The 17885-nt window shown below is 40.3% G+C and overlaps 1 protein-coding gene across 1 annotated transcript in view; it reads right to left on the bottom strand.

The window, feature by feature from the left end:
- LOC308687944 (B-cell receptor CD22-like) overlaps positions 1-17885 on the bottom strand; it is a gene marked incomplete at its 3' end in the record, with an annotated part of 80385 nt that overhangs the window by 36060 nt on the left and 26440 nt on the right. Inside the window, exon 5 of the mRNA XM_081360762.1 lies at positions 12161-12415. Coding sequence (XP_081216888.1) covers positions 12161-12415 — 255 coding nt within the window. The remainder of the gene's footprint in view (positions 1-12160; positions 12416-17885) is intronic.

Here is a 17885-nt window from a genome sequence, read left to right as displayed (position 1 = left end):
TCCCATTGGTATTCATCTTTACATATTTGTTTGCATTGTTCTACTTGGTTCTGTTTTCTATTAATGTTGAGCACAAGTCTATCCTTCATATCTTTAAATGTAAGAGGTATTAGAGACAATATAAAAAGAAAAGCATTATTTTTGTTTTGTAAAGGGCTAAAAGCTCATTGCACTTTGTTTCAAGAAACACACTCTGTTGTTGCTGATGCCACGTTTTGGTCAAACCAGTGGGGTGGAAAAATGTTATTCAGCCATGGCACTAATTATTCTGCCGGGGTGGCTATTTGTTTTAATGGATGTCCAGGAAATGTGGTGACTTCTCAAAGTGATGAGTCCGGTCACTGGTTGGCAGTAGTGCTAAATATTGAAGGTTCTTACTTGATTTTGGTTAATGTTTATGGCTATGCTGTACCCTCTCAAAATAAGAACATGCTAGAGAAAATATCTGATGTTTTATTTGAATTAAAACAGCAATACCATACCAGTAACATTTTATTAGGTGGGGATTTTAATCTAGTGCCCAATGAATGGCTGGATAGAAGTCCTCCCAGACACAATGTTGATCAGTGGAATCCAATAATCTTTGATTTCTTAAATTCTAATAGCTTAATTGACCTGTGGAGGGAAAGAAATTTACAGTCCACTCAATTCTCTTGGATAAAACCAAATGGGAATTATAAGTCTAGAATTGACTTGTGGTTAGGTACTTCAGATATATTGAACTGCAGCTCTAATATTTCTATCTCTACAGCTCCTTTAACTGATCACAGTGTTTTGGTCCTGCAGTTGAGTCCTGAAAACAAACCAACCTTCAAAAAGGATTATTGGAAATTGAATGCAGATCTTTTGAACTGTGATGAATTTGTAAGCACTGTTAAGGGTTTGATTAAAAAGATTTATAATGAGGTCAGTATTGGTACATACATGAAAAGATGGGAATATTTAAAATATAAGATCAGAGAATTTGCCATTGCATTTGGTAAACAGAGAATTAAACAACAAAAGGAATATGAGTATAAATTGATCCAAGATATAAATAGCTACTCTTTTAAGACTAATACCACAGAGATGGAAAAAAAAACTTTTTTAAATTTACATTCTCAATTAGACTTCCTGTACAAGAAAAAAGCACATGGAGCTTTCATTAGATCCAGAGCTAGGTGGTTGGAGGAAGGAGAGAAAAGTACCTCCTATTTTAGCAATTTAGAAAAAAGAAGGCAGGAACAAAAATCTATAAATGCTCTAATTATTGACGGTCATGAATGTACAAAAGAAGCGATCATAACAGAAGAAATTTACAAATATTATTCTACATTGTATACCTCTGTGTACTCTTCTACTGACTCATCTAATTTTTTTAAGATATTTAAAAAACACATCCCAAAGATTGATTCCATCAGTAAAGATATTTGTGATTCTGACACAACTATTGATGATCTAGATGTCACGGTTTTCAGATGCATTGTTTCCTTCTTGTCTCGTGCCTTTGTTATTTGTGTGTGTGTCTGTGTCGCGTGGGTTGGGCGTGGCCCAAACAATCCTGTTCATTCATTCAATCTCTAATCAGCTCGGCGCCAGCTGCAACTCATCTCCATAGCCTATTTATACTCACCGGTTTCTTTTCTCCACTGTCAGATCGTTGTCGATGTCTAGATGTCTGGTGTTCCTCGTCTGTGATCGTGTGGTGTTGTTCGAGTTTCCTGTTACCTGTTCCAGTTCGTGTTCACGTCGGATTCATCATCATCATCATCACATCACCCTGCACCAGCTCTTCTCTCTGTGTTTGGCCATCGAGGTCCCTGCGCTGCCCACCCACCTGTGTTGTTTGTTGCCTCTGTTCAGCTTGTCTCTAATAAAGAGTTGACTGCACCTGCTTTTGCTTCCTCGTTAATCCAGTATGACAGAACGATCTGACAAGAGCATGGAAGCAGCGGGCGGAGCTCAGATCGCCATGGAGGCATTCATCAATCGCAGTATTCAACGCATGGATGCCCAGGAGGACGGGCTCAACAACACTGGTCGTGCGGTTCAAGCTCTGGTGGCGCAGGTGTCCGAGCTCACCCAGCAGGTCCAACAGCTGCGTGTTCCCACTGCGCCGCCCACACCGGCCGCTCCTCCTATACCATCTGATCCTCTCTCCCAGTCGGAACCTCGTCTGCCTGCACCCGAGAGGTATGCCGGAGAACCCAGTTTCTGTCGAGCGTTCCTGAATGCATGTTCTTTGCACTTTGCTTTACTGCCTAGAACCTTCAACAATGAGCGAGCCAAAGTCGCCTTTGTGCTGTCGCTACTGACTGGGAGAGCGGCACTTTGGGGGACGGCGGTGTGGGAGAACCAAGACCCTTGCTGCGCGTCGTTCCAGGCACTCTCCGCCGCCATGAAGCAAGTGTTCGACCGGGCGGTCACGGGAAGAGAGGCGGCAAGAGTACTCGCCGAGCTTCGTCAGGGTGATCGCTCGGTATCGGATTATTCGATCGAATTCCGGACCCTCGCGGCAGAGTGCCGATGGAACGACGAGGCGCAGTGGGACATGTTCCTGCATGGGCTGGCTGACCGCGTCCAGAAGGAAATCTACGCCCTGGACCTGCCCACTACGTTGAACGGACTTATTGACTTAGCACTACGAGTGGATGCTAGACTGTCGAGAGTCGAGCGACATGCCCTTTCCGGTCGTTCATTTGGAGCTACAGAGAGTCTGCGGTCCAGCGGCATGGACGCGGTCAGCCCTACCCACGATCCCGAGCCCATGCAGGTAGGGCGAGCTCGGCTTTCCCGGGAGGAGAAGGAAAGGCGGAGGTCCCGTGGCCTTTGCCTTTACTGCGGCGGAGCGGGACATTTTTCCATCACGTGTCCGGTAAAAGGCCACGCCCGATAGTAACAGTGAGGCTACTATCGGGTGGGATCTCCGCCGAGAAGACCTCATCGACATCTACTCTCCTCCCGGTAAGACTAAGATGGTCAACACTTCAACAAGACTGTCATGCACTATTGGACTCCGGGGCGGAAGGTAATTTTATGGACTACACTCTTGCACATAACCTCCAGATCCCCCTTCAGTCACTTCCTCAAGACATTTCTGTTCACGCTCTAAATGGTCAAGAACTTCCTATGATTTCACTCTCCACTGGTCCCATCACCCTCATCACGTCTGGTAACCACTCAGAGACTCTGTCATTTTACATTATGGATTCACCTCTTGCACCCATAGTACTCGGACATCCCTGGTTAACAAGACATAATCCAAAGGTGGGCTGGCTCCGTAAATCCATCACGGAGTGGAGCACTGAGTGTCATGAGTCCTGTCTTTTGTCTGCCTGTTCGTCTGTTCCTATGTCTGTGTTACAGGAGGAAGCAGTGGATTTGTCTAACGTGCCCGCGGAGTACCACGACCTGAGGGAAGTGTTCAGTAAGTCTCGAGCTGCTTATCTACCTCCGCATCGTCCCTACGACTGTGCCATAGATTTATTACCAGGTAAATCTCCGCCTAAGGGCAAGTTATATTCACTTTCTGCTCCAGAAAGGGAGGCCATGGAGAAATATATTTCTGATTCTCTAGCAACGAAGTTCATTCGCCCTTCCTCTTCTCCGGCGGGGGCGGGATTCTTTTTCGTGGGGAAGAAGGATGGATCTCTGCGACCTTGTATTGACTACCGGGGGCTGAACAACATCACGGTAAAGAATACTTATCCTTTGCCGTTGATGTCTTCAGCTTCCGAGAGGTTGCAGGGAGCGTCACTTTTCACGAAATTGGATTTACGTAATGCTTATCATTTGGTCCGCATCAGGGAGGGGGATTAATGGAAGACTGCTTTTAACACCCCCAGGGGTCACTTTGAATACTTGGTCATGCCCTTCGGGTTGTCCAACTCCCCAGCAGTCTTCCAGGCTCTTGTCAATGACGTGCTGCGAGATATGGTCGATCAGTTCATATATGTTTACCTGAATGACATATTGATTTTTTCTTCTTCTCTCCAGGAACATGTGCAGCACGTCCGACGAGTGCTTCAGAGGTTGCTAGAGAATGGGCTTTTTGTCAAGGCGGAGAAATGCGAGTTCCATGCACAGTCGGTTCCATTTCTTGGGTACATCATTTCGTCTGAGGGAGTACGTATGGACCCTGATAAGGTTAAGGCTGTGGTGGAGTGGCCAATCCCAGATTCCCGCAAGGCCCTGCAGAGGTTTCTGGGATTCGCCAACTTTTACCGACGTTTCATTCGTAATTTCAGCCAACTAGCCGCACCTCTGACTGCCTTGACCTCCCCCAGAACTACGTTCAGGTGGTCAGACGCGGCTGAGGCCGCGTTTGCCAAACTGAAGAGCCGCTTCGTTACGGCTCCCATTCTGATAGCCCCTGATTCTTCACGTCAGTTCGTGGTGGAGGTCGATGCGTCAGAGGTGGGGGTAGGTGCGGTGTTGTCCCAACGTTCTTCCACAGACGAAAAGATGCATCCCTGCGCGTTTTTATCTCATCGTTTGTCCTCTGCCGAACGTAACTATGACATTGGTAATAGGGAGTTGTTGGCAGTCAAGTTGGCGTTGGAGGAATGGCGTCACTGGTTAGAAGGGTCGGGGGTACCTTTTATCGTCTGGACCGATCACAAGAATTTGGAATACATTCGATCTGCTAAAAGATTGAACTCCAGGCAGGCTCGGTGGGCACTTTTTTTCGGTCGTTTTGATTTTACTCTATCGTACCGCCCGGGTTCTAAAAACATCAAACCCGATTCCTTATCTCGCATTTTTGATCGCTCCGAACGCCTGGTTACTCCCGAGTGCATTTTACCCGAGACCCTATTTGTCTCCACACTCACATGGGAGGTCGAGTCGAAGGTCAAGAAGGCCTTAGAAGGGGTAACGCCCCCGGTCGGTTGCCCACCGAACCGTTTATTTGTGCCGGAGGGACTACGGTCAGACGTTATTCAGTGGGGACATTGTTCCAACGTAGCCTGTCATCAAGGAGTGACTCGTACTAGTTTTCTGGTTAAACAACGATTCTGGTGGCCTCTCATGGCCCGGGACATTCACAGTTTTGTTTTGGCTTGCTCGGTTTGTGCCATTGGTAAGTCTTCCAATCGACCCCCAGATGGGTTACTTCAACCGCTGCCTGTCCCTTCGAGACCCTGGTCCCACATCGCGCTAGATTTTGTTACCGCCCTCCCACCCTCCCAGGGCAACACGGTAGTTTTGACCGTGGTGGACCGGTTCTCGAAGGCGACTCACTTTATTCCCTTGCCCAAATTGCCCTCAGCCAAGGAGACAGCGGTGGCTGTCGTGGATCACGTCTTTCGTTTACATGGCCTTCCGATTGACGTGGTTTCCGACAGGGGACCCCAATTTGTGTCCAAATTTTGGAGAGAGTTTTGTAAACTGCTGGGCGCGACTGTTAGTCTGTCCTCAGGGTTTCATCCCCAGAGCAATGGTCAAACCGAGAGAGCCAATCTGGAGAGAATGTTGCGGTGTTTGGTATCCAAGAATCCTTCTTCCTGGAGTCAACAACTGTCTATGGTGGAGTACGCCCACAATACATTACCAGTGTCATCCACGGGTCTTTCTCCGTTTGAGTGTAGTGTAGGTTACCAGCCACCTATTTTCCCCAGTCTGGAGTCCGAAGTCGCGGTTCCCTCCGCACACGCCTTTGTCCAGAGGTGTCACCGCACCTGGACTAGAGCCCGTGAGACTCTACTCCAGGTGAGGTCGCGCACCAAGGCTAAAGCCGATCGCCACCGGTCGAAGCCTCCCGTATACGTCGTTGGTCAAAAAGTGTGGCTTTCTACTAAGAATATTCCTCTCCGTTCCGTATCGAATAAGCTCGCACCCAAATTTATTGGCCCGTTTTCTGTCACCAAGATCATTAGTCTGGTGGCAGTCCGCCTCAACCTTCCTCCCGCGTACAGGAGAATTCACCCCGCCTTCCATGTATCCAAGATTAAGCCTGTGTTTCGATCAGCGATTAACCCGCCAGTTCCGGTTCCTCCCCCGCCGCGTCTCGTAGATGGGGAACCTACTTATTCGGTAAATCGTATTCTGGACTCTAGGCGGAGGGGACGCGGAGTCCAGTACTTGGTGGACTGGGAAGGTTACGGTGCGGAGGAGAGAAGTTGGGTTCCTACTAGAGACATTCTGGATCACTCCCTTATCGATGATTACAATCGACAGGTAAGGGAGTCTGGGGACGCCAGGAGGCGTTCCTAGGAGGGAGGGTACTGTCACGGTTTTCAGATGCATTGTTTCCTTCTTGTCTCGTGCCTTTGTTATTTGTGTGTGTGTCTGTGTCGCGTGGGTTGGGCGTGGCCCAAACAATCCTGTTCATTCATTCAATCTCTAATCAGCTCGGCGCCAGCTGCAACTCATCTCCATAGCCTATTTATACTCACCGGTTTCTTTTCTCCACTGTCAGATCGTTGTCGATGTCTAGATGTCTGGTGTTCCTCGTCTGTGATCGTGTGGTGTTGTTCGAGTTTCCTGTTACCTGTTCCAGTTCGTGTTCACGTCGGATTCATCATCATCATCATCACATCACCCTGCACCAGCTCTTCTCTCTGTGTTTGGCCATCGAGGTCCCTGCGCTGCCCACCCACCTGTGTTGTTTGTTGCCTCTGTTCAGCTTGTCTCTAATAAAGAGTTGACTGCACCTGCTTTTGCTTCCTCGTTAATCCAGTATGACACTAGATAGAGTGATTAAGAAATTAAAAACTGGTAAAGCTCCCGGTCAGGATGGTTAAACTGCTGCTTTTTACAAATTTTTCTGGGAGGACTTAAGAGACTTTCTATTTAAAGCCATAAACGACGTTATTAATAATGAAACGTTGACATCCACAATGAAGCAGGGTCTTATTATTCTTATTCCAAAAGCAGGGAAAGATAAGAGGATTGTAGATAATTTACGTCCAATTACTTTGCTAAACACTGATTACAAGATACTCTCTCATGTTATAGCAGACAGATTAAAGGAGGTTTTACCGCAAGTAATCAGTGAGACACAATCAGGTTTTCTAAAAAATCGATCTATTTATAACAATATTAGGCTTGTATTGGATCTACTAGATTATAATCACCTCATTAAAGATGACGGAGCTATTCTCTTTTTAGATTTCTACAAAGCGTTTGATACTGTTGAACATCCTTTTATTTTACAAGCTCTGAAATATTTTGGATTTGGCGATAAATTTTTGAAATTAATTTCTACCCTCTATTATGACATCAATAGCTCAATTTCCTTGCCATTTGGGACTACACAACGTTTTATGATTAAAAGAGGTATTCGTCAAGGATGTCCCACATCTCCGCTACTCTTCATTATAGTTGCTGAGCTTTTGGCAATATTCTTAAAACATAATCAAAATATAAAGCCTTTGTCTGTGATGGGAACTTCATTGATCATTAGTCAGCTAGCAGACGACACCACTCTTTTCCTAAAAGACATTTCACAAATTCCTCCTGCCTTGTCTGAGATTTCACTGTTCTCAAAAGCCTCGGGTTTGAATCTGAATAAAAATAAATGTGAAGTATTAACTATTCATGACCAGTCACATGTGGTTGTAGCTAATATTCCGATCAAAACTGAAGTTAAGTATTTAGGAATTTGAATTTCCAAACTAAAAAATTCAAGAGAACTTCTGAACATTGAAAATAATGTGACCAAATCTAAAACTATTTTGAATAGCTGGCTTCAGAGGGATCTTTCTATTTTTGGACGCATTCTCTTAACTAAAATGGAAAGTCTTTCCAGACTTATTTACCCTTCATTTTGTTTACCGGTGTCGGACAATATGATGAAAAAAATCAATCAAAATCATTACAATTTTATTTGGAAAAATAAATATCATTACATTAGGAAAAATGATATAGTGAAATCTCTTCAAGATGGAGGCTTAAATGTGATTGATTTTGAATCAATGAACGGTACCATTAAACTTAAATGGCTGCAGTCTTTTTTGAAAAATAGTAATGGTTTTTGGTTTTCTTTCCCCAAAATGATCTTTGAGAGTGTTGGCGGAATAGATTTTTTACTTAAATGTGATTTTGATATTTCTAAATTACCCCTCAAATTGGCTGATTTTCATAAACAGGCTCTCCAATACTGGAAGATGTTATACAAACATAACTTTTCGCCACATACAACTTCAATATGGAACAACAGATACATTTTGATTAATAGAAAGTCAATTTTTTATAAAGACTGGATGGATCAGGGAGTGTGGTCACTGTTACATTTATTTGACTGCAGTGGTAACCTACTAGGACATAATGACTTTATTGTTAAATACAACATTTTATGTTCTAGAACCAAATATGACAAAATAATTAAGGCTATCCCTACAGCACTAATTCAGTTAATTAGAGGGACATTACTGTATACATCACCTGAAGTACAAGTACCTAGTCTGTCTTTGGATGGTGTCCAATTTGTTGACAAAAAATGTAATAACAAATTGTTAAGGTCTCTCCTTACAGCTACTTACTTTCCAGCTCAACTAAAGAGGCATTTTCTTCTCAAGAATTTCACTCCGAAAACAATTTCAAACATAAGAACTAGTTATCTCTCTTATCCAGTCTCACCGAAAGTTAAGGAAATTCACTTTAAATTACTGAATGACATTTATCCTTCAAATGATTTCCTACACAATAGATTCAATATCGATATTAATACATGTACTTTCTGTCATTCTCAAATTGAAACTGTGGAAAATCTCTTCTTTTCATGCGCTCACACCAAATTATTTTGGTCAACTCTCCAGAATTGGTTAGCCTGTAAAACTTTTTTTCCAGTTCTAACTTTTGATATTATCAAATATGGTTTCCAGTTGGAAGATAAATCTACAGAATTTGGAAATAATAATCTTCTTTTATTGGCAACATTTTTTATTCATAAATGTCGGTTTTTGAAAATGCATCCTATCTTTGAAGCTTTCAAAAACGAGTTAACTTTGTTTATTAGTGCATTGGAAAAATGCAAATTTTCTAAAGCCCGGCTGCTAAGAGATTTTATTTTAGTAGTACTTTAATAACTGTTTAATCTATTGATATGTGCTCGTATTTTCATATTTTATTTCTTTTATTTTATATATGTATTCTTATATTTACTTTCTCCTTTTTCATGTGTATATATATAAATGTTGAAAGGATTTGTGCTACTCTGTACTGTTCTACATAGCATTTTTCTGTGCTTTGATATTTTACTTTCTGTAACGCCTTGTTGTTAATAAAGGTTTATTAAAAAAAAAAAAAAAAAAAAAGCTCTTAAACCTTTAAAATGGAGTTTAGGAAGATGTATGTAACCACAGTCGCTAGCTTTGGTTAACCATTGAAGCATTTTCTCTTGTCAAAAGGCTTAACGCGACCGCCGATTTTGCGTGCAGATTAATTTCTGCCTATTTTAGACAGCCTAGTATTTTGGTATTGCATCACTCATATCTCTTAACCTGTTAAGCTGCAACGCCACTTTTGAAAAATCCCCAGAAATGACATACCCAAACTGAAACAGATACAGTTCATGAACCCTTTGTACTAAAAGCACAAGTATGATCTCGTTTGAAAGCTGACACCTGGCAGTTTATTGTAAATGTAGAATTAATTATTGTCGTAATGACAAAAATTGTTATAAATAGCTTCAAAGTTTTGTAAAGTTATTAGAAATTATTTTTTATGAAACATCCTCATGAAAATAAAATTGAAGTTGGCACTGGAGCAATCTAGAAATGCACTACAGCTAAAGCCACATGTCTAAACATTTTATGTTTAAAATCTGAAGATAATAAGCCCAAAACTCTGTATTTAGTTAAATGTTTTTCAAGACCATGTCATGTGACTAACAGTTAGGGCTAGCTAGCATGTTAGCTTAGCACACCATCAATACAAGACAATATATGAGATTAAAACCATGTTTATGCTCAAAACGTACTTTATAACTCAAGCCGAATGTTTTAAATAATCTTCTGTGATCTAATTTAGCTTCAGATAAAAAAATCAGACAGAAAATATATTATTTGATAGTATTATGCACAATGATGAAGTCTATATAGATTAGCATTACATTATAAATATAATCTTTTATTATGGAAATACCTGGCATGGCTTGACGAACACAGGCAAATCAGATATCATTGCAATCATGTTTATTGTCTTCAAAACATCTGTATCTGCATTTTACAGCGCAAACTCTGTAGCTTTGTGTGTGTTCGAGGCTTCCTGGAATGTCACATGATCATGGCTCTTCTTCATGTGCCATATATGGACTATATTACTGTGCATATAGCGCCCTCAGGCTATTGGTATAATTTGAAAACACTGTGAATTAGAATACCAAACGCTCATAAAGATTACATTGACGCATTTGGGTATAAATTCAATAAATATTATTCCTGTCTATAGAAATATGATATAAATCTAAAAGAATCTATCAATATTTCTCCAAATCTGCACATTTTTGAGCTAAAGCCCTGAAGGACGTTGTTTTGTGTATCGCTGTCATGACGACAGCACGGGAGTTAATTATGAATGGGAGCGGCTGACGCGCATAATTCATATTAAAGGTATCGACTCATTTTTTCATTTCATAACTCCTGACACAAATTAAGACATAACTGTCACTATGAGTTTCTCAGAATACAATAGTGGTCAAATACTGAAACTTGAGTCTTATATCTTTTTAATGATGTATAGTTTGTCAAGGTATAACATTAAATCTGATAGTAATTTTGAATTAAATAAATAAAAAACGCTTCAGTGCGCCGACGCACTGGTGAAGCTTAACAGGTTAAACGTTTAAAATGGAGTTTAGGAAGATGTATCACTACAATCATTAGATTTGAATAGCTCTTAAAGGGGAAATGAAACGTCCATGTTTTGGCACTGGTAGTAGCTACATATATTAGAAAAATCACCTTGCCAAAAAAAATATTTTAAAAAGTTGTTAAAACCACAGATATGACAAAATTATTTTTGCAATTTCTAGCTAGCGAGTCGCCATTTTGGAGTGACGTCACAGCCTACGTAACGGGGTTGGTTGGTTCTGCTGGTGAGTGAAGAGAGTGAAGCGTTACTGGACCGGACTGAATACGCAATTGATTTGAAATGGAGGAAGACGAACTCGAAAGACCTGTTGAGCCCGTGTGTCCCATTGCTTGTCGATATTTGACATTTGAGTCGATACGGCGTGGGAACCGAGCAGTGGTACTTCGCTATGTCGAACAGCCGGTGATGGACATGGCCGTAGCCAGCTATGAGGTCACTGTGACCGAGGTCCGGACCTTGGTCATTTTTTTACATTCAAGAATAAAATTTCAAGCTCTCTGAATGATTAATTAGCCGTTTAAACCACCTCATATGAGTATTTGCAATTCATTTTCCTGTGAGAATCTAGCGCAGTGAACGGGGCTTGAGAGCGCGTTGTGAGGGCGCGGGTGCGATCCCGTGTTGCCAGATCCACCTAATGGAAAGGTGGCAGTAGTCTTCTGGACTTGTATTTCTGATTTAATGTCACACTTTAGGAAGTTATTAAAGTGGAAAGTTGCATGTTAGGGTTCGTGATATATTAATCTTATTTCCAAAACACAAGCTTTAAACTTATTTCTGATTATTATTTAAAAAAAAAAATGTTGCTTGTTTTTCGTAGCAATATCTGGCAACATTTTACTGTCGGCATTAATAAAAAAAAAGCTTATAGAAAAACTGTAATTGCTGACAGGAAGATACCACATTCGGTAAGACAAACGCAATGATCATCGTGATTATCTGTAAGAAATGTATAACATCAAAAACAATAGCATGATACTTTGCTATTGACTGTTGTAACAGAATGAAATATGCCAAATACTGGCCAGCAGGAAGACGGCTTTTTTATTTTGTCATTTCAGTGAGCCAAGAACTGAAGAGTAGTCCACACACACACACACACACACACACACACACACACACACACACACACACACACACACACACACACACACACAAGCTATAACGTTAGCAAATAGCCTGTAAATAGTTTGTAACATGTCTGTAAAATGTAAAACATTATATTGAATACAAAATTATTTCACAAACATCTACATGTGCATGTGCAGTTTGTTAACATAACGTTAGACTATGTAACTAGGATTTATTGGAGGATCTGTGTCAAATAGAAGGTATGAAAAATGAAAATATGATTCATAAAACTCACACATGACGTTTAAAGTCACAGCATCAGAGTATTTCTCTCCATGTTCATTGATGGACTTGCACTTGTATTCTCCACTGTCATCAGAGCTGATCTTTGAGATGCTGTAGATTCTTCCAGATCTTACAGTCGTTCCTCCTTTAATCCAGCTGATTTCTGCAGGAGGGTTTGAGTCACTGAAGCAGTTCAGAGTCACTGAATCTCCCTCCACTATTACACCAGATGGACTGATGGAGATCACAGGTTTCACTGGAGGATCTACAGATGCCAGGTAAAAGTATTTATCAGAGACGGCTGGTGGAAAATGTTTTAGGAAAGACTGCAGTTGGTTATTATTGGACAATTTCAGCAAACATCCCAGTTTAATTTTTCACTGTTTAATGCTCAAAGTTAAAGAAAAAGTTTAAGCAAAAAAGTTAACAAGGAAAAACTATTAAGACTAGAATTTGAGAGGCTTGAAACATTTGAAATACAGACAAATGTTTTACCAAGTTCTGGATTAAGTTTGAAGATTTTTTTTTTACTTTTCCTAATTTACAGTGAATGTATATAGTGCAACTGCAAAAACTGAGAGGAAAAAAATACATGTTACATTTGTTTAGAGATTTTTTATATACAACTACAATTTTGATACTTCTTTTCCTCGCTCCTCCGTCCTCCAGCCTGTGACCCAGAAACTGATCAAACTCAGCATCTTGAAGGACATCTCAATTCTCTCCATTCCCTTCACATCACAATCATTTTATTTATGCTTTACCTTTGCAGTTTATATAAATTATATATCAAACATTTATCAACAGGGCATCTTGCTTTATCTTTATTATGTATGAATTTCTTAAATAACCAAACTTTAACAACATAAGGGCAGATCCCTTGATCACAGCTGTTGATGCTTTGAAGTGACGCTCCAGTGATCGAGAATATTCCAATATACAAATAGAGCGCTTCTCATTTCTTATTTGTGTATCCTCGTTTCCTTTCCTCGTGTCTCAGTTCCACCCCCTGTAGTGGTGCTCGGTTACTCAGCGGTGAACACAGGGATTGTGGCAAAGGGACGTAACTTCTCCCTTCCCTCCTTCAGGGAACGGGGGTTACATTAGTAACCTAGACGTTCACATTCAGTCATCACTATGAGTTACGTATAAATATATTTATACTGTATTTAGCGTCTAGGTTACTGATGTAACCCCCGTTCCCTGAAGGAGGGAACCGAGACGTTGCATGACTGACGAATTAGAATCGCGCCTGAGAACATATCATCATTGAAATTTAACAGAACCGCTCCAATGGACTAGCCTGGGTTTCCTCATACTGCCTTGCTCGCAGCGCGATTTTATTCACGCTGCTAGGCAGTCTGGACACCATGGACCAAATTTTCCCCTGAAAAAGGGAACCAAACACAGAACGGGGAGGGAGCAGCAAGACGATGACGACACCGAAGCAGTTTGTTTATATCTATGGATCCAACATGGCATCAGACTCGACGTTACCTTCTACCCTCATGTTTATCTTGCACAAACGGTAATATTCGCTAAACGCCATCGTGTACAAATAAATCTTTGACCCATCGTCTTTTTCCTCGTCGAATTTCTGTCACTCTACATACGTCATCTGGTATAATTGAATCGATTGGCTATGAGCTACATACAGGCGCATTTGATAGACATTCATAGCGCCCAAACGGCTCTGGGCATTCGTAAACCACGCCTCAAATACAAGAAAATGAACACGTGTTTCCCAGACCAAGTCTCAAATGAGACTTGGTCTGACGTTAGCCAGGCTACCAATGGACATTGTCGAGTGAGATTTGCATCGTGAACCCTGTGCTGTGGTTATAAAGGAAGCGATCAGAGACACTCCCCAAGTTTTCGCAGAGGAGCCGAGTGGTGCTCAACGTCAACGGGACGTAACTTCTCCCAGTTGAGAAAGACGTACTGTTAAATGTATTAAAAATGCATTAAAGTATATTTGTATTGTACTAAAAACTAGGGCTGGGTAAAAAAATATCGATTTCTCGATTTTAATCGAGTCTCATTTTTACGAAACCATATTGATTCTTAAATCCCAAGAATCGATTAGTCATCCTGTTTTCAGACGATGAATGGATGGAACATTTTTGCGTGCTTCCCATCCAATAAATCGCAATAATCTTTGTGCTTTGTTATTATTGATATGAAACAAAGTCTCAGATTTAAAATTACATACATTTTCTTACGAAACTCAAAAACATAATTTTTGGCACTGTGGCGTTAGATCGCTCTGGCGCAGCTCAGCTCTAGAGAAGCAGCACATGACCTTCTCTTCCGCCTTAATAATACCAGTTACAGCGCGAAATAAACATGAATGAGCATCTGAAAGTATGTTAAAATATAGAGTACAACTTATCGAAGTCCGTATCATGTCACATGGAATCGCTCAATCAGTGTTTCGACCGTGGAAAGACGTTAGTAAACAATGTCATGTAACCAGTGATGTAGTGGTGCCTGGAGAAGTGGGTATACTCTTAATTTTTTTAAGCGTCCCAGCAAAGGATGGACGCTCTGTGTTATAAACAGTGACATGTAAGACAAGTCTTGTATATTAGTTCACCCCAAAATGGGCCAGTATAGTATTTGCACATTATCATTTAACTTTTGCTGCTTGACTTCACGGAGAAAGGATCATTATGAAATTAATATTAGCCACAGAAAAGGTGCAGTTTTTGCAATTAATACTGGCTTTTAATTATTTATTAATACTAAATATTTATGAATTTTGAGTGACTATTCCTCAGTCCATCCACACATGAAAATTGGACAACTGTTGAAGGGATCACTGCATCGCTGTCTTTACTGGGTGCAGGGCGTACGCAGGGTTTTATAAATACCGAGGTCCCAAAAATGATCTTGCTAGGCGGGTTGGGGGATTATTACCCCCTCGAGAAAATATAGATTTTCCTGATCTTGACGTGCATTTTAAGGTGTTTAAACAGTAGCTTTAAAAGCATGTCAGAGGGCAGTAGCATGAAGTTTTTTATCAGATATTTTTAAACATGAGAATCAGTTTAAATGTCGCAATGAACGATCCACGCTACAAAATGGAAATGCAGAATGTTTATGCTTATTGTTGACAATACACAATCACATATTCAAAACGGAAATGGCCTTAAATAAGAAATGATTCAAGGATTATTTTGCATAGATGTTACATTTCAAACAAACGCCAATGCAATCCTTCTGTGTCCAGAGGCATTATGAGCAATTAGTATGAGCATCAAAGATCAGTTTCAGCTACTTTTTCTTTCCTAAATTAATCAGTGTTTTGGACTAATCTGTTAATTTAATCAATGGTTCAATTGCTCACTTACAAAGACAGTCACTTGTCGCCATCTTCTGGCTTAATGATGCAAGTTGCACAAACACAGACAAGCGGAGTGATACAAACAGTGAAAAGTCTCAGTGCTGATACTGGGGAAATATTCGAACACATTCGAGGTAATGTTATACAATTACATTTAAACATTATATTTATTATAATAATGGCAATATATTTAAAAGGGTGCTTGTATTGTTAAATTGAGCTTATAGTTTCCACTGTCTTTGATAAAACTGATTATTCCTGTTTGTCATTTAAAACTTCGATCGAAAAACAGCTGTTTAGTTTAGCTACTTGTATGATCGTTAACTGAAGCGTGAAGCGTCGCGTTGGGATTCGCGCTCGGCTCGCGCTTTTGTGAACATAAATCCCGCTTGCTTTAATTGGTCTCAAACATTTTGACATGACATTGACGAGCGGGTTTTTGTGTGCCGTAGCAGCTCAGATGAGGAGGTCAGTTATCGTCGTGATGGGCGAATCATTGCAGCACCAAATTAGAGTTAATATTAGGCAATTATTTCACAACTTTCAGAGGGGATCAGACGCACATCAGAGGGGATTTTAGAAGTGGGTATACGCAATGCCGACAGAACAAGAAGTGGGTATACGCCATATACCTGCGAATACCTTGCACTACACCAGTGCATGTAATGTCACATTTACCTCAGTAAAAAACAAATCCAGTGACCATAACCTGTCAGTCAGCTAGAAAAATTAACTCTGGAGAGGAGCATTTTGTTAAATATATGCACCATATCACATATTCATTATACTTTTTAATGTTCTTCAATAATGCATGTTTGAATAAATCTGGAAAGTTTTATTATGACAGCCACCATTTACATTTTTATATAATTTCATATAACTTTATTATTATAAAAATAAATAAAAGTGTATTTTAAGTGTTTGTATACAAATCAGTTCATTTTTACCTTCAATATTATAGTAGGCTAATGAAGCCAATAGGCTACTTGACTCCCATAGTTTACAATAATAGTTAAGAGATTTGTTTTCCTTGAGGAAATTTGCAATGTATTGTAGGGGAGAGCCGGGACAGTTGAAACACTTTTCAGATAAATGTCGTTTTCTAAGATAAGGTTACAGATAGAATTTTTATTTTTTTGTGATTAACAACTCACATATGTGTTATCTTAGTATCATGTGTTATTCGGTACAAATATAGAATGATTTAAGTAAAATTTGACTTTGAACGGTAGTTGTGCTTTGTTTCAATCGTCCTGCCTGAGCGGGACGATTGCAGCACAGGGGTGGGACGGATGAAACATAACAGTTTAAACGGCAACTATTCATCTAATGCTTATTTTTGTGAACAATACCTGACAAGTAACTTATGTACATATTGTTACAAACATATTTTGTCATTTATTTTAATTTAAAGGTTCATATTAACCATTTTTGTTATTTCGCCCAATAAACAATAGGCGATAAGCATATGCTCATTTTGTAATCTTTCTAACAGGCTATTTTGACGAAGACAGACAAATCCGTTTACAATTAATTTTCTTACATTTCTTCCTTAAGTCATATTGAGTGTTTGCTAGTTGAATAGCCTGTTATTATGAAGAAAACAAGGTTAACCATAAGACGATAAATGACATTTATTGAAGATTGAAGATTGGACAATTGATGATTATTATACAGAGATAACATGTGTTGCGTAATTGAAAATTAATTTGCATTAAAAGAAACACAAGTCTAGGAACAGTATATGAATCTATGAACAGTATAGACTATGACCAGGTTTAACGGGCAGGACGCGTTGTTGGGACGGTTTAAACACTTGTTTCAACCGTCCCGACAGCGCCTCCTGTCAGTTAAACCTCTTTTGCGCTTAAACTAAAAAACTCTGATATTGCCCACTTAAGGGTGTGTTGCAGTACTAATACACCTGCCGTATTATCATTACAATGGCACATGAAACAATAAATCCAACTTGTCAGTCCAAAAAAAGTACCGCACGAAAAAATTCACATACCGCAATAAAAAACAGCTTTGCGGCTTTAACTCCAAAACGGCACGCTGAAAGAAGAAATATTTTCGCAGGTATGGTAGGCATTGCGTGCTGTACGTGCTAACGAAATTTGACGTACATGACGTGAGTGGTTTTCAAGGAAATCTCAGTGTTTCATCCGTCCCGCGTTTCAATCGTCCCGGCTCTCCCCTACCTGATATCCAAAATAATCAATATTGAATCGAATCGAATCGTAATTGAAATCGAATCGAATTGCAAGCTTGTGAATCGAAATCGAATCGAATTGTGAAATTTGTGTCAATACCCAGCCCTACTAAAAACATACTCAAGTACATTTTTAATACATTTAATTGTACGTCTTTTTCACCTTGGCTCCCTTCC

The sequence above is a fragment of the Scardinius erythrophthalmus genome (assembly GCF_964197995.2).
Source record: "Scardinius erythrophthalmus genome assembly, chromosome: 3".
NCBI classification, from domain to species: Eukaryota; Metazoa; Chordata; class Actinopteri; order Cypriniformes; family Leuciscidae; genus Scardinius; species Scardinius erythrophthalmus.
Note: the sequence above shows the minus strand (reverse complement) of the source record. Positions and strands in the feature narration are given on the sequence as shown.